Source organism: Myotis lucifugus, unplaced genomic scaffold (assembly GCF_000147115.1).
Source record: "Myotis lucifugus unplaced genomic scaffold, Myoluc2.0 scaffold_38, whole genome shotgun sequence".
Taxonomy (NCBI): Eukaryota; Metazoa; Chordata; class Mammalia; order Chiroptera; family Vespertilionidae; genus Myotis; species Myotis lucifugus.
Genome location: NW_005871086.1, coordinates 2,924,490 through 2,948,743, shown reverse-complemented (window position 1 = coordinate 2,948,743; position 24,254 = coordinate 2,924,490). Strand labels below are relative to the sequence as shown.

The window sequence follows — 24,254 nt, the reverse complement described above, 5'->3', positions numbered from 1 at the left end:
ACGTTAGGCCTGGGGTCACACGTAAAGGGCAGCATGCGTACCTTGTGTGCATATTGACCACCTATGAAGCTTTGAAGAGAATTCTAAGTCTCAGAAACTCTGCTTCCCATGCTCCAAGGAGAGCTTTGGCAGATGCTCTGGCGAGTCCCCTCTTAACCAGCTGCTAGAACAAGAGAAGCCACTCTCTGTTCTTGCTCCTCTTTATCCCCAGCCTGTGGGTGACGTCTGGTTCATCGCTCTGGGGGCAGGAGACTGGGGTCTTATATTTAAAAACACCAGAAAGACTGACTGAATGCTTCGGGCGGGGGGAGGGGGTGCTGCAGAGGGATTCTGAGCTGCGGGAGGACGCTGGAACCAGTTAGCACTCCCTCCATCGTGGGACCCACTTCCACAGGGAGACACGCCAGGCAGAGTGCTGGGCGTGCCCTGCAAAGCTCTCCGGCTCAAATTTTCTTCCAGGAGAAGGAAATTTACCGCTGGCCAGCCAGAGAGTCCCTGAAAACCATGCTGGCTGTGGGCTGGACTGTGGAGAGGACCAAAGAAGCAGAAGCCCTAGTTCAACAACGGGAAAATGAGAAGCTTCGAAGCATGTCCCAGGCCAGCCAGGTATGACGGACACCACTGGGCCCGCCTAGGAAAGCCCTCCTGGGGGGTTCCCAGGCCAGGACCACCCATCGGGAGCCCTGGGGGTCTCTGGGATCCATCTCTGGTGGCTGATGTTGGGATGCTGGTGAGAATAAGGAGAATAACAGCAACCCCGGTGATTCTGCCTGTGCTTCCCTAGGGCAACAGCTACAGCCCTGCCCCGCTGGACCTCTGCAACGTGGCGCTCTCCAGGGAGCTGCAGGTCAGTGTCGCTGCCTCCAGGGCAGCACAGCTCACTTCCTAAAGCCCCCAAGTGCAGCATATATTGCCCTCCCAAGAGGTTGTTGTGTTTTAAAGAATAAGAAGAAGGGAAACAATGCCTAGAACATCTCACCACTAAAATACAAACCTTGGAAAGGGGCACATTGGGCAGAGGCCACAGGGAAGGGCTCAGCAGAAGTAAGCAATCATCTAAGAAGGTGAGGCTTTGTACTTCAACCAGGAACATCCTAACAGGTAATCACTCAACAAAAGGAAGAACAAACAAATTACTATATCAAAACCCACAACAGGCCTTAGCTGGCTTGGCTCAGTGGATAGAGCGTCGGCCTGTCGACTGAAGGGTGGGGGGTTTGATTCCGGTAAAGGGCACATGCCTGGGTTGCTGGCTCGATCCCCAGTAGGGGGCATGCAGGAGGCAAACAATCAATGATTCTCTCTCATCATTGATGTTTCTATCTCTCTCTCTCCTCTCCCTTCCTCTCTGAAATCAATAAAAATATATTTTAAAAAAAAACCCACAACAGAACTGATAACAGCTAGGCAAAAAACTGTGCAAAGACCCCTGGGTGTGGGGGTGCTTTCCTGGACCCAGTAGCCCCCCCCAACCATGAAGACACTTGCATATCTCATAGCAGATTCACTTGAGTTCCCAGAAGGTGCAGACAGGCAATCAAGTAGGACTTAGGCGCGTACACCAAGAAGATGAAATTAAAGGCCTTAAGCTGCCTCCACCCAGTCCTGCCCTCCTGCACACACAGCCGGGCATGACCGGCCCCGGTCAGGGGCCATTGCTCCCTCAGACCTACCCTTTGGCTTCAGAGAAAGTTTCTTTCCGAAGTGCACATTTGAGGTCACTGTTTCATGAACCTTAGAGAGATAATTCTATCTGGGAAATCTAATTTGCAGTAGTCTTCCCTAAGACATGGCTATTTTTAGTTTGCTAAACTAAAGGCTTTCAGGGATTCTAGACTTTTCCTTCACCCGCACTTCCAGCTCCCAAATCTTAGGTCCTATGGCAGATCAAGTGCCACCAAAATGCACTTCCAAATGGAAATGTGTGTATCTGTCGTGAATGCATCAAACCGCCAGGATAATAAGTTACAAGGGAGGGGCAGAATCCGGAACTGTTTTCTGTTGTATGGGAAGATGTAAAACTAATGAGGTGCCGAAGCAGACTAACATACCGTTAGCATTTGGTGGAGCTCTGCCCCCCAGGCTGCCTGAAAAGCCTGGCAGGCATGAGCCCCTTGTCTTGCTTTCTCTCTGACGGTCCTCTGCCTGGTGGGACACAGGGGATGGTGGAGGTCATAGCTGAGAACTATCACAACATCTGGGCCAAGAAGAAGAAGCTGGAGCTGGAGAGCAAAGGTGAGCCTGGTTCCCAACACCCCCCGGCGGTGAGCCGGGGCAGGTGTGCTTCCCCAGAAGCACTAAGGAAGAGCCAAGTATGTTGTCATCTCTCACTTTCCTGACCTAGGTGGTGGCAGTCACCCTCTTCTGGTTCCATATGACACCTTGACTGCCAAGGAGAAGTCTAGGGACCGAGAGAAGGCACAGGACCTGTTTAAATTCCTCCAAGTGAATGGCATCGTGGTTTCTAGGTAAGTCGTCTTCCAGGTGATGTTAGCGCGCTGGGTGGGCTTGGAGGTGTGGTCTCCCTCTCCGGGTATTTAATCACCTGCCAACAAAACGGGTCAGAGCAAGGATAGTGGGTGTCTTTTGAAATAAGAAAAACATTTTATTTTGCAGGATGAAGCCCTCTTTCCTGACATAAACAGGACCAATCAATATTAATTTTAAAAATCAGTTACAGCACAATATAAACTAACAAAACAGAAACAGACTCATATACACAAAGAACAGACTGAAGGTGGCCAGAGAGGAGGGCATTTGGGGAACTGGGTGAAAAAGGTGAAGGGATTGAGAAGTACAAATTGGTAGTTACAAAATAGTCACGGGGACCTAAAGTGCAGCATAGAGGCTGTAGTCAATGATTTTGGAATAACTATGCGGTCAAGTGGGTACTGGAAATTTCGGGGGACCCACTTTGTATATGACTGTCTAAGCACTATGCGATACACCTGAAACTAATGCAAAAATAACATTGAATGTAAGTGGTAATGGGGAAAAAACTTTAATAAATGGGAAAAATTCAGTTACAGCAGAGTCATGACAAATTGTACACACACACCGTAAACATTTCATTGTAACTTAAAACATGCAAATATGCAATCGTTCACAAGTCTTGGGCTCTAGGCCAGGCCTTTCTGTGTATGCTGCCCCATTGATTGCAGTCATAAACCACATCCATCCTGCATCCCCAGCGCTTTGCAATCATGGCTTTTCTTTATATCAGCGAGACTTAAGGCACATGCTAAACAATGGAAGTGCAGTATTCTTCTAGGTGCTTAAGTGTGTGTGTTTTTATTTCCTCCCCTATCTTTTACAGTTTTCTCACCCATACCTACTTTAAAAACTGTGTATTTGGTCCTGGCTGGGTGGCTCAGTTGGTTAGAGTTTCATCCTGTACACCAAAAGGTTGTGGGTTCTATCCTTGTGGTCAAGGCACATATGGGAGGCAACCAATCATTGTTTCTCTCTCTCTCTCTCTCTCTCTCTCTCTCTCTCTCTCCTCTCCCGTGTCCTCTCCTCTCCTCTCCTCTCCTCTCCTCTCCCTATCTTTCTTCCTCTCCCTGCCCCTTCCTCTCTCTCTCTAAAATCAATAAGCAGATCCTCAGGTGAAGATTAAAAAATATATATGTACATGTATGTATTTGGTTGCAATTGCAGGTCTTTGCAAAATATGCAACTTAGTTCTCATAGAATCAACAGTTCTCTTGACACTTTTATTTTGTTGTTTTATATACTATTTAATTAAGTTACATAACAATAATAGTAAGCATCAGTGACATTTTATCTCAAACTTAGATTTTTCAGAATTATCTAGGTGAATGTTTTATATGAGAATGATCTTGGCTGCTTACATCTTAAAAGCAGAACCTGTTTTCCCGCTGGTCAAAGGCCAGTGGTGGGCTGCGCTGCATAGGGCCCTGTGTGCTGAGCACTTTGTGGAGTGAAAAGCAAGCCAGTGCTCCTATCTGATAGAGCCATTCCTCCTAAAAGAAATGTTTGCTGAGCCAGCTGCTGTTTCTTTTTGTTTCCTACAGAATTTTGCTACTGAATAGCAGAAAACCAACTAAAAGTCTATACAAATATCTCAGTTATATCTCACATAAAAAAAATAACTAAACGTATTTGCCATATTGTCGAGCAGGAAAGGGCAGGTCGTGGGAGACAGCCTCCAGGGAGGCATGTGAGAAAGGCTCCCATCGTCATTTTAATCCCAATCTTAACACCAAGAATGTGACTGTGATTTGCTGATAAATCACTTGCTTGCAGAAATGAAAAGTTCCTCTTTACTATAACTAACGAGAAAATCAAGGAAATAGAAGGGAAAAGAAGAAAGATAATTGAATTGAGGAAACATGTCCTAGTGGCCATTTACCATGGGCCAGAGCCTGTGGTGGGCACGTGGACCTATAGGTGAGGAGGCGAGGTCCCTGTCACCACCGAGAACTCTGATCACTTCTCACCACCTCCATGCTGTCATCATGACTGCTGAAAGAGCCTCCTACCTGGGCTCCCTGTTTCAACCCTTGTCCCCACAGTCAACTTTAAACCTAGCAACTAGAGTAACTCTGTTACAGTGTAAGTCATAGCATGTCATTCCTCTATTCGAAGCTTTCAATAGCCTCCCATTTCAGAGCAAAAGCAAAATTCAAAGGATGGAGCACAGGGCCCTAATGATTTAGTTCCCTGCCTACGTACACCCTCCTGATTGCCTGCTCGCTTCCATGCCATCCACACTGGCCTCTGCCATATGCCTTCAACTCAGCATGCATGCTCCCGCCTCAGGACCTTTGCATCTCCGCTCCCTATGATGCAAAGCTCTTTCCCCAAATGTCCGTAAGCACATTCACTCACCTCCCTCAAGCCTTTACTCCAATATCCTGCACCCCAGGAGAGCAGCACTGATTATTCTGTTTAACACTACAATCTGCTCTCCCCCACTTCAGACACTCTCGGGCCCCTTCATCCTGCTTTAATTTTTCTTTTCTTTTTTTTCACAAAACTTATAAACTTCAAGCATTCCATATAATTTATATCTTGTTTTCTATAATTTTTTTTGTCTGTCTATAGCTAGCATGTAAGTTCCAGGAGGGTGGGGATTCTTGCTTGCTTCTCTGACTTATTCTCAGCTCCATATCTGTTGAATAAATAATAAAGATATTTTTGAAAAAAATCTTTTCAGAAATTATTGTAGTCCAGGTGTCGCGTGCTCAGAGAGGCAGTTCCAAGTGCAAAGGGAAATTAGTCAAATGAGTGGAGCCACTGAGCCAGAATAAGGATTCACATTCGGAAAATGAAGTCAGTGCAGGCAGGATTGCTGACGCACCAAAGTCACGTAGTTATCTCTGTTGCTTCCCGGGGTTTACCCGCTTCCGACCTTAGAGGTATGAAGGATATGGAGCTGGATGCCTCCTCCATGGAAAAGAGGTTTGCCTATAAATTTTTGAAGAAGATCCTGAAATATGTTGATTCTGCTCAAGAGTTTATTGCCCACTTGGGTAAGTATCCTTGCAATATGGCACAAACATATATGCTTCTCATAATATCATACCATATCAAAGAATTTGATATTTCTTTATCAAGGAATGAGGCCCTCATGCTGTAGCTGTTCATGATTCATTTAGGCATATGTGGGGAGGAAGCAGTGGCAGAGATCCCTCCCCCACCCCACCCAACTTAAAAAAAATCAGTTTCATGCTTGGTTTCCATGCTGGGTTTGATTGAACCACTTGTCATTCTTTTCATATAACTTGTCCTATTTTAACTTTCCCTTTGTTTTGCTTTGAGACCATGGGCATATGACTTACCCTCTCTGAAGCTCCTTTCTCATCAATAAAGTGGAGAAAGGGAAAATAATAATTTTTAATTTAAAAAAAATTAAGTGGAGAAAAGGATAGTGAAACAGCTTAGAGAATTGACACAGGAAGTAACTAACCAGCACAACTGTAAAGTCCTTTGTAAAATAAAAGATACTTTGTCAAATGGCCTGTTCATGCGTGGCCTTGAGAAGAGCTGCTCTGTTTCTAAAACGCTGTGACTGGCTTCTGTTTTTTAACTCTGACCACCTTGGTGTTACTTGTGTCTTTGTAGAAGCCATTGTCATCAGTGGGAAAACTGAAAGGTCTCCCCATGACCAGGAGATAAAATTCTTTGCCAAAGTAAGTGACTCTCTGTGCTTACCTAATTACTTTCTTCTTAGGATCCCTACGGTTTAGGGTACAAGTTAAGCCGACCCCACAAAGATATCCAAAACTCCAATGGCTCCGATGAGACAGACATTTCTCGTATTTCTCTCCTGTGGAACATTCCCGAGGCAGGAAGGTGGTCCGAGTAGCCAGCCAGCCTGCTCTGCTCCACGCATCACCCAGGGTCTCAGGCTCTTCTCTGATGCTCCACCGTCTCTTACGGTGCGGTCTGTGTCCCTGTGGTCCTAACAGGCTCATCTGTACCATATCTGTGGGAAAGGGGGAAGGGAGAGGGGAGGGAAAGCTGTTACTTTTTTAAAAGCTCTGTCCCAATGGCTAGAACTTAGTCACTTTAGCCTCACCTAGCTAGAAGGGAGACTGGATAGTGCATTCTCCAGTTTGGTGACCTCATCCCAGCTAAAACATGGGGGGTTTTATTACTAAGAGAAAGACAGGGGGATGAATCTGGGCGCCAGTGAGCAGTCTCTGCCAGACAGCCCCATTCAGAGGACTAATTGCATGGGAAGCCATGGGTCAGCCATGTTCTGAGAAGCAGTGATAGAATGTGCCAGGCTAGTATTGCTGGACCAGGTACCTGTTGGATGCCATGCCCAGGAAGTCATGTCTCAGTGCAAGTGACCGACAGGAGCCCGCTGACAATGTTGACTCGGTCTGTGCTCACTGTGGTCTTATCCTTTCACACACACCAGGACCTCTGAGTTCAGGCATAGAGGAGGAAAATGTGTTAGAAACAGATTCACTGGGTAGTGCAGGGGTGGGGAACCTTTTTTCTGCCAAGGGCCATTTGTATATTTATAACATCATTCCAGGTCTATACAAAATTATCAACTTAAAAATTAGACTGCTATATTTGGTCAAACTGTTAATTAATTTACCCCTAGTGCCTTGGCAGGGCATGCAACCCATGGGCCGGACGTTCCCCACCCCTAGGATAGAGTTTCCTGGAAGGTCAGAGGCTTTTGTTCACTGAGCATGAACTTTTTCAAAGGAACCAAAGGAAGGGCTTTGGCTGGCTTCCTGGAAGTTAATTTCTGGTGGGTTTTCCAGGTTCTTCTCCCGCTAGTTGACCAGTACTTCACCAATCACCGCCTCTACTTCCTGTCATCCCCGCTGAAGCCCCTTAGCAGCAGTGGGTTTGCCTCCCATAAGGAGAAAGAAATGGTAGCCAGGTGAGTCTATGCAAGAAAGAGAAGGTCCTGGTGCCGATGTGGTTTATATAAACCTCCAGATTCCTGGAGACTCAATGAGTCTTTTGAAGAAATGAACTGTATCCTGATGGGTGGCTCAGAGGTTTTGGTTATCACCTGTTTTTTAAAGTAATTTTATTCATACTTATCTATGTATTATTATCTTGGCAGCATAGAAAAGTGCACTGTTTGGGGGTTTCAGTAGGGCTGGGGGAAAATTTATATATCAGGTTAACTTCTATCCTGAAATAACATTTAGAAAAAGGTGAAGGTAATTCTGCAGCTTAGAAAAAGCAAACACACAACATTGAGAAGAAGCAGATTAATTCTGTGTTCAATCCCATTCTTATCAGGCTTCTGAAGCTTAAAATTTAGGAACAGAATCATATCTTACAAATTCTGGTGTGGACGATCTGAGATTTGCAATCTAGAGCAACATAATTCAAATTAAATTCTTAATAGGGAAACATTTTTTATCAAAAGAACCAGCCCTTGCCCAGCCAGCATGGCTCAGTGGTTGAGTGTTGACCCATGAACCAGGAGGTCACAGTTCAATTCCCAGGTTGCAGGCTAGATACCCAGTGTGGGGCGTGCAAGAGGCAGCTGATCAATGATTCTCTCTCATCACTGATGTTTCTATCTCTCTCTCCCTCTCCCTTCCTCTCTGAAATCAATAAATATATGTATTTTTTTAAAGTACCAGCTCCTCTACATTTTATATGGCATAACACATGGATGCCTCAACAGAGAAGAACAAAAGGGATGCTTTATGATCAGGCTCAGAGATGGATTCCACCATGCCTCAGGTTCTCTCTGGGTTTGATTTATGAATGGCAAAGAGTTAAAGACTGTAATGAAAGCAGATAATCAAACCCTTCCCTAGCATCCACTGATGGTGAACAGTGGACATAATCCTATCTAATAAAAAGGGAATATGCTAATTGACCCTCACACCATCGCAAAGATGGTGGCACCCACAGCCAATAAGGAGGGAATATGCTAATTGACTGCCCCACCCTCAAAGATGGCGGCACCCACAGCCACAAGATAGTGGCACCCAGTCCCCTCAGCCACGCCAGGGCAGCAGGCACACAGCAAGGCCATGCCGTGCTGCATGCCTGCCTCTGGAAACCCCCCAGTCCCTTCAGACCCCCAGCTGCCCAGGGCCAGCCCAAGGCACAGGCAAGCCTTGGATGGCAGCTGCCCAGGTGCCTAGGACCACCAGAGGCTCAGGTAACCAGGGCCAGCCCAGGCTTGCACTTCTGGCAATGGCAGCAGCAGAGGTGTGAAGGGGTGTCACCTTCCTCTGATCGTCGGGTCACCTCCTACCCCTGAGGGCTCCTGGACTGTGAGGGGGGCAGGCCGGGCTGAGGTACGCCCCTCTAGTGCATGAATTTTCATGCACCGGGCCTCTAGTACTAAATAAAAACCCAGGTGTTTAAAAACAAAAAAAGACACAGCTGTTAGGTATTAGCATCTTTGGGAAGATATTCAACTTTAAGATTTAGCTAGCATTTATTAAACACACATGGCTAAGCAGTGAGCTTGATTTTTCATAGGAAGAGTGTGCCCAGTTGGATATCATTACCCCAATGCTTTAAACTCTAAGAATATTATCTCCACTTTACAGATGAGGAAACTGAGGTTTGGTCAGGTTGATGCCAGTGCCTAAGGCAACAGGGAATAAGATAGGTCAGAAATGGAGGCCCAGTCCTCTCTGTCCGGACCCAGTGCCATTTTCCCTGCACTGCCATTACTTAACTCATTTGTTAAGAGAGGAGGAACCCATGCTATCAAAATGGGGTACACTTGGAATCCACAGCTGGCCAATGATTTCTAAGTATTTTCAGGATGCACCAATGTACTTTGTAAGAACTTAAGAAATTGAGGGGCAAAAATGAGATACTCAGATATATCAACAGAAGGCAGGTGTGTCTGTTTTCTTCTATTTTTTTAGATTATTAATTCATGGAAATGTAACATTTGTTCAGCCAGGCACCATTTGTCACGGCTGGAGCTGATCAGCCTTGCAAATAGCTCTCAGACCCGGCAGCGTGCCTGCCACCCTCTGTGGAGGCAGTGGTGCACACTGCACCTGTTCACGTTTCCGAACCCCTCCTGTTTGCATCCTTCACCCCTGCCCCACCTCTTCTGCACTGGATGCTATTCACTAGGGCTTTCCAGGCTCTCTCCTGGGGTCCCTTTAGTTTATCACCTTCAAATTCGGAGGAGACCCAGGCCTCTCACAACTCCGGGCTAAGGACAATGCTGCTGCTTAAATCATGGGCCCCCTAGGGGACAAGGAGGAGCCTGTGGAAGTTGGCCTTGCTGGCCTGAGAAAGCACGTCCCACAGCAAGAGGAGCCATGTTAATATTAGGATCAAACAGCAAACCATCTGCTTTATCTAGAAAAGTCTTATTTCGTATTTATACAGAGCATGTGTTTATTTCACCAGAAATAAGAAAGCCCCTAATTCTAAAAGCTAAGGGCAGTGTGACTACTCTGAACTTACAGATGAGAAAACTAACACATTGTCCACCATTAAATGGCTTCACCCACAGCCCAGCTGTTCAGGGCAGAACCACAGAACTCCCATTTCTCCTGACTGTCCCCCTCCCTCAACTCTATGAGTTATCGAGAGGGAGAGGGAGAGGGAGAGGGAGAGGGAGAGGGAGAGGGGGAGAGGGGGAGAGAGAGAGAGAGAGAGAGAGAGAGAGAGAGAGAGAGAGAGAGAGAGAGAGAGAGAGAGAACAAACGGACACACACTGGGGGAAGAGATAAAAAGAAGCAGTCCAGATTTTATTTCACACTAGCTGGATGCCAACTCTCTATGAACTCATTCTGAGTCCTCTTAAGCTCTAGGCTGAGGGTTCCAACTTATTTCCACTGCAGAAATAATGACTAACCAGGAGGGACTTAGGCTGTGATTTCTAGGGGACATCCCTGAAAGGCCCAGGGTGTTCACTGGAAACCACTGTAAGGTGAGCAAATCTTCATCCCCACCAGACTCGGGATGTACTAGTATTTCTTCTCCGTTTGAGCTGTCCCCTGAAAGACTTCACCCTGGGTGGGGCACAGAGCCCGTGACAAGCTGTGAATGAGACTGCAGTTCAGCCTCACCTTGGAGTACCAAGTGTTTTCATTCAGCCTTCCCTCTTTCTGTTCCCCCGGGAAGGGCTACTTTCTGAAGGGGTAGCCAGGTTGTCTAGTTGTGCTAGTGTCAGCTAGAATTCAGGGGCATCTCCTCCTAAGAGCACAGACAACACAGGTCAATGACAGCCTAGTGCCCCTACACGGGGTCCATCAGGGCCCATCAGAAACATTCATGGGCTCTTTTCCAGCTACCCAAGCTCTCTATTAGGCACTATGGAAAGTAAAACAGTAGGCACAGCTGGACCTCCAGGGCTTCCACGGCAGACAATATGGGCGGAAAGCATGGAGTAGGGACAGAAAGCACAAAAGCAGAGCAGATGGACTTTCCTGGCCTCCGAGGACCCAGCTAGGACAGCAACCCAGACAGGCCCATTGATGAGTGGGAAACGACAAAGGAAAGCAATGTCTTACATTTGGGGCTCCACAGTGTTGCCCATACCTGAACCATTAATATTCTTCCAGCACCACCTTCCCGCTCATCTCCCAGCAAAGGGCTCACACCCCAGTGAAGGCTGCAGAATAGTTTGCCATCTACTGCAACAATGGAAAAATTATGCTTCCATCCAGAATCCTTGTTTATCCCTGAATGTCATACAAATGAACATTATTTATAGTACTCTATAGCAAGGAGTGGTTTGCAACAACCGGCTCACTGCAGAACACTGTAACTGATCCAGAAGGCTTGTTCTCTGTAAGGTTGGAGCTGCCCGCGAGGTGCCTTTCATGACTCTCCAACAAGACTACGAGAACCACGTGCTTTCCAGGTGTGGTCCAGTGGCTTGTTTGAGGAGAACACAGTGCATCTTGCTAGAGTGCCGTTCTGTGCTCTCTGTGTTACAGCATGGGGGGCAGGGGGAGGGACGAATTAATCCTTGAATCTCTGTGCCTCTCCGACTCATGCTCTTTTCTGCTTCAGCCTGTTCTGCAAACTTGCCGCTCTTGTTCGGCACAGGATTTCCCTCTTCGGTGAGTGCGACAGGTATTGCTAACGAGTGCAATTCTCCCTGTAATTATCCTGAACTCACATTTTGGCTTTATTTGTGGCTCCTGCAGACAACCTGAGCCTGGGGACCAAAGTGTCACCTTAATTTGCCATAGCAAATTAGTCTGAAGTATGATAAATGACCTCTCTATCCCTTGAACAATTCAGATTTTCCACACCAATGAATGTTTTAAGCTCTGCCTTCAACATCCATCCTAAAGCAATATGTCAGGCCAGAGATAAACGCATCATCCCTGCCCATAGGCCTGGCATGTTGTGTGTCGGTGGTTAATTATGCCAGGCTGTGGTTTGTGTGTATTGAGAAGGTTGTGTTTGAAAGATGGGTTGAATGGTCCAGGAAGTCACGGTGACATTTTTTATTCTAGGGAGCGATTCTACTACAATGGTGAGCTGCCTTCACATCTTAGCTCAGACACTGGACACGAGGTAAGTCTGCCCAGTTTTTCCAATTGCTTCTCAAGACTCCCCCTCTAACCCTCTCCTCTCACGCATGATTGTACTGACGAGAAGAGGTGTCACTGCTCTGCAGGAGCTGGAGGGTCGGGGTGGGGGGACACAGGGAAAAGATGATTCTCACCCTGGTGTTAGCACTCTCATTTCTCAGTTCACGTGGCAGAGGGCTACCACTGTGGCGTGTGCTGGGCATCTGGCCATTCTTGTCTTCTCTTCCTGAGAAGTTCATCTTTCAGAAGATAAAATAGATCATGTGGCACAGTGCCACTCTGTACCTAATTCTCCACAAAAAAGCAAGCGCTGCTGATGGGTGGCAAGGCCTAAGCGTCCTGGGGAGGGCAGCCGCGGCACTCCGCAGCCAGAATGGCCCAGCGAGGAAATGCGGGATCGTAGACAGAGTTTGAGCCCGTGGCCTGAGGGTCTGGTAGGAAAGATGGCTGAATGGGAAAGAAGTCTTAAAAATATATGTAGTTGGATAATATAAATATTTTATATTTGATGAGATAAAAAAAGAACCCATGAAAAGGACTGACCGGAGCTTTCATTAGCACACTCGTGTAGGGCCCTTGTCAAAGACATACACCCCGATGCAGCGGAGAGGCGCCAACCTCAGAGTGGCCAGATGAAAATCCACCACAAAGAATGGTTACAAAAAAAAAATCTCAGGGGATTTTTAGATTTTTGAGAGAAACAATACATTGTGGAGATATTAGGACAGCACAATGTTTGCAGGATCAGACCAAAGCCTCCTAGGGGACTGAAATCCCTTGCAGTTGGGATGAGTGAGGAAACTTTTCTCCCAGAAATGTGGAATGCCTTGAGGAAGAGTCCACTTTTTAAAAATATGCAGGTCAGTGTGATCATCACTCCTGAGAAAACCTGCGACTGGAAAGTCAGGAGGAGGATAGAAAGCTCATGAATACTTCCAGGATAGGATCAAGCCTCGCTGACTTTATGTCCTTGTTTTTATTTTTCTGGTTAGTTGGGTGATCATGGAAATGCAGTAGATAAAAAGCAACTGTGCTTGTAGCAAGCCTGTCATCGTCTCATGAATAAGATGCAGACGTGTGGAAAATAATATATGATTTGTAGGCTTTGTTCCAATTCTAAGTTTTATACAATAGTTTTGAGGGAGGCCCTCAGATATCCACAGCTAATCTCCATGCCCATGTGTTTTTGAAGTGAATTAAGTTGTTTGTTTTAAAAGGGCTGGCTGTCCTTTCCCTTCCCTCCTCCAAGCGAGGACATCCTGCAAGCTGTAGAAATCCACGCACCAGTGGGCTTATTTCTTTGTTCTCTCTCTCTCTCTCTCTCAGCTCCTGCATCATAGGAGAGCGAATATTTCTCACTAGGCCTTATAAAATTTGCTTATCCCACAGTGAGCTGCAAAAAAAAACTTCCCTCACTGTCCTTTTAATTAGATTTTTGCACAAGTAGGTAGCCTGCTGACAGATACAGCACCAGGTGACCAATATCAGTTCCATTCTGAATCATCCTCTGTGTTTCCAGAAGAACTGAACACAAATTCCCTCAAACTGAGCACACGGTCCAGTGCTGGCCTTACTCTTAGGGACTGTGTGGTCCAGGTTCTTCCAGGACGCCAGCTACCCTCTCCATCTCTCCTGGCCCAGTGCCATCGGGTGACTGGGGAGTCCAATGTCTGCCCAGTTTGCACTGCAGGTCACCAGTTTCAGGAAGGGGGTTGGCCAAAGCTTCGGGTTATGCTTCTGGTTTTGAACGTTGTTTGCTTACAGGACTGTCATGAAGTCAGGCTCAGAGCTGGTGAAGGCCGGGTTACGCGCATTCTTTGAAAATGCTGCGGAAGACTTAGAGAAGACTTCAGAAAACCTGAAGCTCGGGAAGTTCACCCATTCCAGAACGCAGATTAAAGGCGTCTCTCAGAATATTAACTACACCACGGTGGCGCTGCTCCCCATCCTCACGTCCATCTTTGAGCATGTGGCTCAGCACCAGTTCGGGGTGGATTTACTCTGTGAGTCAGATGCTGTGGATTCACATGCACATGGCCACAGACAGGAAGTGTGTGTGTGTGTGGCTCAGTCTCTGAGGCTGATCTTGAGGGAAGAGTAGAGAGAGAATCATTCCACACGTTTTCTTTTTATATTTAAAAATTAATTAGTAAACTCTTGGAGGAGAAGAAACCCCCAAATTTGAGTATATAGTATTTCATCTTTTCCTACTATTATTCAGGACCAAAATTTTCCACCCACTGGTTTAGCTCCCAGCCTTTTGTTCCTACTTAATTTGAACAGGTTATCTGAATAATCCAGCAGGATTGCTCCCAGGGCTTTTCAGACACCAATTTTCCTCTTAAGAAGCCCTAATTTATTCATTGAATACCAGGAGCAAAGGAAAGCTGCTACCATTTCCTTATCTGGGGCTTCAGAAGACCATCGTCGACTGGTTTTACTTTAGTTTGCATGCAGGACCATGTGCAGACCTCTCCTGCAAATATTCTGCCACCAAGCTTCAGCTTCACGCTTTAAATGCTAGCACATGATTTAATTTAATTTAACCAGTTGTCAGTAGCTAAGGCTGGGTCTTCCATATCCCCGAGCAACTGAAAATCAGTATTTCCGTGGGGTTGGCGGGCATGGCGCGGAAATAACTCACCTCCTTGTTAAAAAATAAAAAACGGAATTAGTTCTCACTGTGGTCAGTTAGTCCCAGCCCTGTGATGAGTTGCAGACATTACCAGGGGCATGTAGCCCGCAGATAAACTTGTGAGTTCCCAGGTGGAACCTGCCCTTTCCTTAGGAAACGTGGCAAAATCACAATCTGATTAAATTGCCTTTTGAAAAACTTCCCTGAGAGAACTTGGGACAGGTGAAAATGAGGAATTTTGCTCCAACTCTGAAGAGGTAGAGACATTGTACATACAGTGGGGCCTTGACTTACGAGTTTAATTCGTTCCGAGACTGAGCTCGTGAAAAATTACTCTGTCAACTCAAAGCAAAAAATGGGCTGACAGCTGGTATCTCAAAAAACTCGTTAGTTGGGACACTCGTAAGACTCGTTAGTTGGGACACTCGTAAGTCAAGGCCCCACTGTATCTTCCTAGGAAATGAATAAAAGGCTCATTAAAACTTCAGATTTCAATATGTTCCTCTGGATAAAATTTGACTAAGGTGTCTCCTTCTACTAAAAAAAAAATCCCATATGGAAGGACTCAGTGGTCTAATGATTCCTTGTGATCCCCAACCTGAGCCCCACAGAGGAACTGGGATGGCTCAGTGGAGGAGGGTCTCCTAGCAATATTTTCTCTCTCAGTTCAGCAACTAGAACTTGGGTAGAAAGGGGCTATAAGAAAGGAGGGTGGTAAGAGGAGGGAGAGAAAGAAAAAGATCTCTCTGGCTCTCGGGTGATGCCAACGCGTTTTTCTGTTGGTAGACCCTTTCCGTGTGCGGGAGGTGGCGAGCTGTGATGGTGCAAGGCAGTGACGCTCTTTTTGTTCTTTCCAGTGGGTGACGTGCAGATTTCATGCTACCACATACTGTGCAGCCTCTACTCCCTTGGAACAGGAAAGAACATCTATGTGGAAAGGTAATGAGTGAACACAGGAGGCTAACACATTCAGGCTCAGAAAAACGTTACTTAACAATAGCATCTTTTCAGTCCAGCAAAATCAAAATGCTCGCTGAAATGGGATGGTGAATTTGAGCCTGGGTTATGAAATGTTTATGGCAATGTTAAGAAGTGGAATGATGCTTTTAATGTTATGACTTTCGTGGAGATAGCTGACGAAGGAGCAATTGAGCCAAGTAAAAATCATGTGCTAGTGACCAAAAAATGTCACAGAAAATGCCCATTTCTTCATAACCACAGCTTCCAAATCGCTTCCAGGGCTCCTGTGGTTAAGCTGGCTGAGAAACTCGAGGGACATGAGGCAGTTGCTTAGAGTTGAATGAGTTTCTATGCGATACAATCCTGGGCCTTGACCGTTGTCGGCTGTCAGATTAGCTATAGTTTTAAACGAGGCCACACTTTGGTAGCAGAAATGCTTTTCAATAATCTTGAATCTGAACAAGCTGATTGACAGAGCATGTGGGTGTCAGCTTGGCTCTCTAATCTGCCTGGAGCTGTGGAGGCCTTTGTGACCCTCTGCTTTTCACCATCAGATGCCATGTGTTGTGTTATTCTGTTTAAATGTATGTGGAAGATCAAAGGGATAAACACAGTATTAACCAAACTCTGGACTTAATCTTATCCTTGGAAGTCTTTCTTTTCCTCCCCCCTCCCCCTCTTCAAATGAGGAAACTGGAAGGAATTTGATCTGTGCTTGAAATTATTTCATCTAAACATGTCTTGTTATCTATGCCCTGTGTGCCTCCTCAGTTTATGGTATCTTTATCAAGTCAATAATAAATCCTTGTTTCATATCAAAACTTACATAAATTCTTATTGCAATTTCTAAAAAAGACCAAAAAAAAAAACCGGTTCTTTCAAAAACTCAGTAACTAGCCCTAGCCGGTTTGGCTCACTGGATAGAGTGTCGGCCTGCGGACTGAAGGTTCCCCAGTTTGATTCTGGTCAAGGGCACATGCCTGGGTTGCGGGCTCAATCCCCAGTGTGGGCTGTGCAGGAGGCAGCCGATCAATGATTCTCTCTTATCATTGATATTTCTATCTCTCTCTCCCTCTCCTTTCCTCTCTGAAATCAATTAAAAAAACAAACAACAACAACAACAAAAACCTCAAGTACTATGACTTGAAATCATGTCCTAGTAACCAAAACATGTTCAAGAAATGTCTGTCTTCATAACCACAGCTTCCACACAGCTTCTGTAGTGTAAGAGTTTGAGAAACTAATGACTACTTTATTTTTATTATGATTTTAATTCCTTATAGTTGCATAGCTTTCCTTACTGCTTTACATAAAATATAGATATGTTTGTCATTTAGAACTGGGCAAACAAAAGTTTCAACCACATTATACCAAGTCAACAAAAGAATTAAGTTAAAATTTCCCATTTGATGGGAGTTGGTCAAGAATTTTACTTAGGGAGGATGTCTTTAATTCATTCCTTCCATTAAATATTTGTGAATATTTTCCAATTTCTTATTCTTTCATTTTTTATGTATGTATATACATGCATCTATATGTGTATGTGTTTCTTTGTACATTTTTTCTTAAAGCTTGCACATTATTCTCTTGGAAAAAAAGGTCAAATAAAGGTCAGCTCTGAAATGTCAGACCAGAAAAAGATTCATATGACTTTTCATGCTTTATTCATATATTCATTGCAGTTTTATTATGTATCTGCTTCCCGCAACGTTGTGAATATTGTGCCTGTACACTCCATGGTGGTGGGAGTCAGCTGGGAGAAGCACTTAAGTCTGCTCCAATTGTCTGTCTGCTAGTTAATGATTTAAAATCCTACACTTGCAATGCTACCACTATTAACCACCTTTGTTTTCTTTTGTATTGTGAAAGTGAGACATACTTCAGAGATTTACTTCTCCCTTCTTTCCCTGGCTGCTTTTGACCAAGGCTGCTCAAACATTGCAAGCTTTCCCTAACCCTCTGAGATTGCTCTTTAGTACCACCCCTTACCCTGCTTTCTGCCCTCTGCGATGTGTTGTTTTCTCTCCTTAGCATCCTCTGCAATATACACGGAGGAACTTTCACAGCTGCAAATCCCCAGATATGTGCAAGGCGTAATTATTATTGCTGTGATGACTTTGTCTCTGCCTGTGTCCCTGGCAACAAGGTCCCGATCCATGGAAATAAAATTGAGAGAACGACTTGGAAGTAACAAAAACTGAAATACAAATTGAACCCTCCTCAATCTGTCACCATGACCAAGTACTATACATGAAAAATACTCTACTAGACAGGATGAACTGAGGGAGGAAGACAAAAGAGTTTCCACCTCCAGTGAGAAACTCTAAGATAGATCATTTGGTTGCTATGGAGCTGTTTGTGTAGCCCTTGCTTGATTGGTCCACAGCCACACCGCCCTCTGGAGGGCGCTAATGACCAGAGAAGCATTGTAACAGCAGGCCTTTATCAGCTCAGTCTCTCTGGGGCCTGGAGGTCACAGTCTTTCACTCTGGTATCTCACAGCCAGGAGCATTAATTGGCAGACTTCTGAGCTTTACTTTTATAGAACTTTTAACAGGCCAGGAGAACTGTTGCTTATATCCTTTTTGGCCCAGTGGCTAATTAGCCTCACTGTGAGCTCGACTAGAAAGCGTCCTGGGGTGAGCTGGGAGAGACTCCGGTTTCTCAGTAATTAATATCCGGAGGATGGGACATGCGTGCCCCTCCAGTCAGTGCAGCACTGGGAAACTGTCTTCCGTCCTGAGGACTGCCTTCGTATGAGACTGACGTTCTAGAAATTCACTGTCATGAGTTCATGACTTTAATTTTGGTGAGAGAGTAAGCAAGAGGGGAATAATGGGTCAGTTTAGCACCAAGACAACCCAGGGCCTGCCGTTTCCCAGGTTCACCTCCCTGGGCCAGCTAAAATTCGCTCTCAGGTCTGCCCTTCCTTGTCATCCCTGACTTTCACCCAGGATTGTTTCCCTTCAATGCCCTCCCCATGGCATTTCTTTTCCATCGCAATTTAGCTCTTTATTTCCTCCTCCTCCTCAAAAGGCAAGACTGAAGGAGAAGAAACACAGTATCTCTCTTCATTGGCCACGGTGATTGGTTAAATGGAGAGAGTGTTGACTGAAAAATAAGCAGCCTGTTGTAGATTCTCATATTTGAGATAGACAGGACCTCACCTCAGCGGTCACTGGGGTGTTGGTCATTCAGGCCTGAAGTTAAAAGGATGCCTCTCTTCTCATGCTTTCCCTCCACCCTGAGCTTAGCAAAGGAGGAATGACAAAGGCTAAAACTGTCTGGCTTACTCCTCGGGAAGCACTGGCTCCCCTAGTCACCCCCACCACATAGTCAATGCTTGTTATCTGTGTCCAGAGACCCTACAGTTTTGACATTCAGGCTTCTTGGTGCTGCCAGATGTGTTGGCTGTTGTCACAGTGAAGGGCAGGTTCCACAGCCTTGGGTGCAGGTTCTGGTGGGAGCTTCAGGGAACCCGAGGGCTGAATGCCTTTCTGTTTCCACGGAAGTGCAGTCGTGGGTTAAGTGTCTGCTCTTGGCTGCAAGTGCGCCCACTCTTGCTGGCGTTTTTCTCCATGGTGGTTCCCGAGAGATACAGCCTGACACCCTCCGCTTCAGGGGGTTAGCTAGTGAGCTTCACGCTCACAGCATCAGTGCACAATTTGAGTTGATCAGTCACAGAGCAAAGCGAACAAGATGGGCTTGAGCACTCTAAGCCCTTCCAGTTCTTAATTAGAGACCAATTGTCTACATTTCCCACTGATTATCTTGGCATCGTGGTCTAACAAAGGACTCACAATATTGGTTTGTTTGAAGAATTTTTTCCCTTATATGGGAGCTGACATCACATGTGTAACTCACAGGGCCGATGTGTGATCTCTCCATGATTGAATGCCAATGGGTGGGGAAGAGGGGATATTTGTGGGTGAAAAACAGATATTTGTGGGCTCTGCTCTCTCATTCATCAGAAAGCAACAGATAACAGCCCCACACAGGGCCCTCAAGCCAGCACTGTCACTGTGCTGTCTCACCAGCAGAAAGGACCCACTGAGTTAGACAGTACAGCTCGAGGCTAAGTCCAGGTCTGTGAGGGGGAAGCACTATTTCAGTACCAGCTCCACGCAGACCAGCCAGTGGCTGGTTCCCGTCACTTATACTTGCAGACTTGGTCATCCCACAAGCAAGCACAAATCCTCTCAGTTGGAGAACCAAAAATCTGAACTGGGGAATCCCAAGCATTTTATTTTTGTTTGGTTGCTTGTTTCAGAGAAAGATTTCAAACCCAGAGCTTAATGCATTACATGCTGGACACTCAAATGTTTATGAAAGGAAGAGATAGAAGTAATAGGTGTTAGAGGCCTTTCCTCTAAATCATGCAAGATGCTCTGGGACCTATTATTTCTATTAGAAGTTAGGTATCTTATTTTGTGTCTTATTAGTACTTTTGGCCCATTATCTACTATTCCCACTGGTGGACACAGGCTCCATCCATAGCAGAGAATAGACACAGAGAAATTACACAGAAGATTTCAAAGCACTTTGAGGACAAGGAGGATCAGATTCAGTGTGGATGCCAGCAAAACTTGCTCTCAGACATGATGGGAGATAAGTACAAAACTACATAGCATATTATATCACCTTGGCCAATTAATAACTGGGTTCCAAGTAGTGAGACCATTGCAGAGCATTGGTTAATGTCCAGCAAAAGATGGGGGAGAAAGAAGTGTATGCAGCTCTGCTGAGCCCAGGGCCTAGGGATGTCCAGTGGAGTCATCTATGAGAAGCGGCCTGAGACATCCTGGGGAAGGGGCCTGGCCCACCAACGCATGGGGCCAGCATGTGAATGGCAGCACTTCTGAATGGACTTGTTTGTTTCCAGACAACGTCCTGCCCTTGGAGAATGCCTGGCTTCCCTGGCAGCTGCCATTCCAGTGGCATTCCTGGAGCCCACCCTTAACCGCTACAATCCGCTCTCCGTCTTCAACACCAAAACCCCCAGGGAGAGATCTAGTAAGTATCTTCCCACAGATCATCAGCCCGTGTCCTGGGAGGAGAGCCCAGGAAGGAAGGCCGTGCAGGCAGGGGGCGGTGGCCTGCAGCACTGCTGCTTGACATGCTCTGAGGGGCCAGAGGTCAGGGCTGGATGTGTTGCATGTCTCCATCTTGCTGGGAAAATGAGCATGGGCAAGTCCTTTGTTACTGTTAGACTTCGGTTTCTTCCTCCGTAAAATGAGGAACCTGAAACCTCGGGTTCTCTTGTCTGCCCTGGGTCTTCTCCTCCTGCCCCCTGGGGATGTGATGACTTGCTCGGTTTCTCTCCAGGGTCAGCAGAAGGGCAGGTCTGCACTAATAACCTATTATGCTCTTCATGTCCAAGGAGAGACTGTTTCCAAGGATGATGACCACACGTTCTCCATCTGCACAGAGAATAAAACATAGGAAAACACCAGAGGGAAGTGAAATGACACAAGAACAGAGCATTGTTCTAAGTTCTAAGACAGCAGTCGGCGAACTATGATGATGAGCCCACTGCCTGATTTTGTAAATAACCTTTTCTTGGAGCAGGTCACACCCACTTGTTTAGATGTTGCTGTGGCTGCTTTAGCACTAGGTTGGGAAGGAAAAATAATCTTCCCTCTACCCTGCATTGTTCTTGGCTAAAACCCCTGTAGAAAAGACAGGTTAACAAGAGAAAAATAAAACCATTTTAATCACATACATTGGAAAGGTAGCCCGAGGATTAAGCCTTAAACACTGTCTGGGCTAAGGAAAGGGGCAAAGGCATGGGCCGTGGAAGGGAAGGAGGCAGGCAGGAAGGGGAGAAGAGGAGCTGTTTGTAAACAAAGGTTGCCAGGCCATTCAGATGTCTCTCAGATAAAACAGTCTCTCAGATGAAACAGTCCTGCTGGGTAAGAGCTCTCTTCCCAGTAGACTGCCTTATAAATGTAGAGTTTTTTGACAAAAGAGTAACTTCTAATCCTTCTTCAGAGATTCTGTATGCTGTTTCTTAAAAATAATCAGCTAAAAGTAATCAGCTCAAAATAATCGCTGTGCCAAAGAGGCACATTCTGCTTCCCTTCCACTCCAGCGGCAGAGCTGAGTCATGGCAGCAGAGACTGTCTGGCCTGCGATGCCTAAAATATTTATGCTCCGGCCCCTTACAGAAAAGGTTTTCCACCCCCTATCCTAGAAGAACTTAGAACTGGAATGCAAGGCAGGTTGTAAACCTGCTCCTGGAGGGTGGAAGGGAGAGTCCTCCCATTTGGATGAATTGTGATCCCACTGATGGGCAGTGGAATAGAGGAGCTTCACACAGAAACCTTGAATCAACTAGAAGGAACTACAGTGATTCGGTGTAACATGAAACAAAAAGTAACATGAAGCAAAAATTACCACACCATGGGCCTAATCAGTATCAAGAAAAACCATGCCTTGCCAGAGTTATTCTGTGCATCAAAGGGCCGTCTGTTCTTTTTCTTGTCAGGGCACATACCCTGGTTGTAGGTTCGATCCCTCATAGGGGTGTGCAGGAGGCGGCTGATCAATGTTTCTTTCTATCTTCCTCTCCCTTCCTCTCGCTCTAAAATCAATAAAAACATAATTTTAAAAAAACAATTTAAAAAAAACGTAGTAAACCATTTCAAACCAGAACCATCCTATTCAGTACCAATATTTCCTTAAAATATTGATATACCAGACCAACAGGTGATGGACAGCATAGCGATTCTATTTGGTTCGGGCCCTCTTCTCAAGCCGCTATGAGATCCTAAGGGAGGGAGTGCTAAGAGAGTACAGATTCATGCTCCACTCTTTACCACCAGTCTCCCCATCTAAGAATGCAGAGTGCTCAGCCAAAGTGGGTTTATCCCCATTTGCCTTTTCTACCTCAGATAAAAGGAACACCTTGCCCTCAGAAATGATCACCAGGATGGTTTAGATAAGGTCCCTTTATAAAACTCTTTTCCTGAGCAAGAATACAATGGAGACTGGTGTTCTCAGGGCTGGTGAAGAAAGAAACACTGCTGAGGTGCCTCCACTTTCCAAAGTCTCTGATGAAATTTCCAAGTTAATTCCCTTCAGCCTCATCTCACCCTCTCTCTCCTTTCTTGGACTAGCAAAAATATGTTTTAACCTTGGGTTTTTTCCACCCTCTCATGGTTCTAAATGAGTCACATCTTGCAGCTGAGTGGGAGCTGAGCAACTGAGTGGCTTTAGTAACGTTGAGAAGGGCTGTGACATCTGTAGGCAAATGCCAGACCAAGCGTTGCTCCCCAGTTCCAAAGAGACATGGGTCCAGTCACGACTGTGCTGGACATTTATACATTCATTCTGCTCCAACTTTGACTCAAGAAATAGTGCACCTTTGTCTCAGTATCACCAATATGTTGGGAAAGAGAGAGACCTATTCTGCTTTTGAACGCATTGAGGCACAGAGCAGACAAAGTGAGAGCTTGACAAATAGATGGAGGAAACCTAGATTGGCTTTGGGAGGGAGGGGAACAGCTCTGTCCCATTGTTCTCCTTCTCAAGAGCTATTTGAAAAATGTTGCTTCTTATTTTACATACCACTACATTGATTTGATAAGACACGTTCATAAATAAAAAATAAGTACCCGTCATTGCTTACTCACAAGAAAGAAAAGAGACAAGGTTGTGATTAGAGATGACACAGTTCTTCATCCATCAGTGACATACTGTGGGACTCAGTACCCAAGTCCCCTGAGCCCATGTTTTTGAGCATTCAGTTAATCAAAGAGTGAATGCTGATCACGTGTATGGCTCTTGAAAAGTAGACTGTGTGTGAATATGTATTATGGGGTAACCAAGTTTGCCTGGAGTCAGAGAATGAGTGATGGCCTAACAGACTCTATGGAAATAGACTTCATTCATTATATAAAGTGGGTGGCTAAAGGGATCAAGAAGGGGCAGGAATGTATAGGGTGACAAATGAGGTGAGTCTTCAGTTTAGAAATACAATATGAACTGATTTATCAAGCCTTCAGTCAATTGGACATCTCTATTAATTGATAGTTAGTATTCTTCCAGTAGTTACTCATATTAGTAACTCTCCTACCCTACAAGATCCTGGTGCATTTTCTGACTCATCCAAAAATTATAAAGAGAAGCCTAGAAAAGTTTTAATACTATTATGTGCCAGTTATTCAAAACTAGATAAAATCTTTGGCTATGTGTGGCAGTGGTCTATTAATCAGAACATTAGATTGGCCAAAACATCCTAATCACCAGCCAGTTTACTTTGTACACTCTAATTGGGATAAGCAACCAGAGGAAGGAGGTCCAGTTTCCATGGAAGCTCTGCCTCCACTCCAAAGAGGTGAAGCTCTCTGCTGGCCTCTTCTTGAGGGAAGAGCTGCTCAGTGAAGAATATACAACTTTAGAATCTAACTCAGTGGTTCTCAAACTCCAGCGTACATCAGAATCCCTCGGAGGGCTGTTTAGAATGAAGCTTGCTGAGTCCAGCCCATAGAGTTTCTAACCCAGCGGGTCTGGACTCAGAAGGTCCTATCACTACTTTGCTGCTGCTGGTGGTGGGAGGACTTCACTTTGAGAACCACTGATGTAGAACAGCGATTTTCAACCGGTGTTTTGCAAGAATTTTTAAAACATGCAATACCTAACTATTTAGTCAGGGGCACTGACCTCTT

At 45.6% G+C, this 24,254-nt stretch overlaps 1 protein-coding gene across 1 annotated transcript in view; it reads left to right on the top strand.

Annotated features, from left to right (window-relative positions):
• RYR3 (ryanodine receptor 3) overlaps positions 1-24,254 on the top strand; it is a 366,436-nt gene that overhangs the window by 272,605 nt on the left and 69,577 nt on the right. Inside the window, 12 exon segments of the mRNA XM_023752849.1 lie at positions 460-606; positions 785-847; positions 2,160-2,235; positions 2,345-2,468; positions 5,380-5,495; positions 6,088-6,155; positions 7,251-7,372; positions 11,461-11,510; positions 11,913-11,973; positions 13,755-13,993; positions 15,483-15,564; positions 20,468-20,598. Coding sequence (XP_023608617.1) covers positions 460-606; positions 785-847; positions 2,160-2,235; positions 2,345-2,468; positions 5,380-5,495; positions 6,088-6,155; positions 7,251-7,372; positions 11,461-11,510; positions 11,913-11,973; positions 13,755-13,993; positions 15,483-15,564; positions 20,468-20,598 — 1,279 coding nt within the window.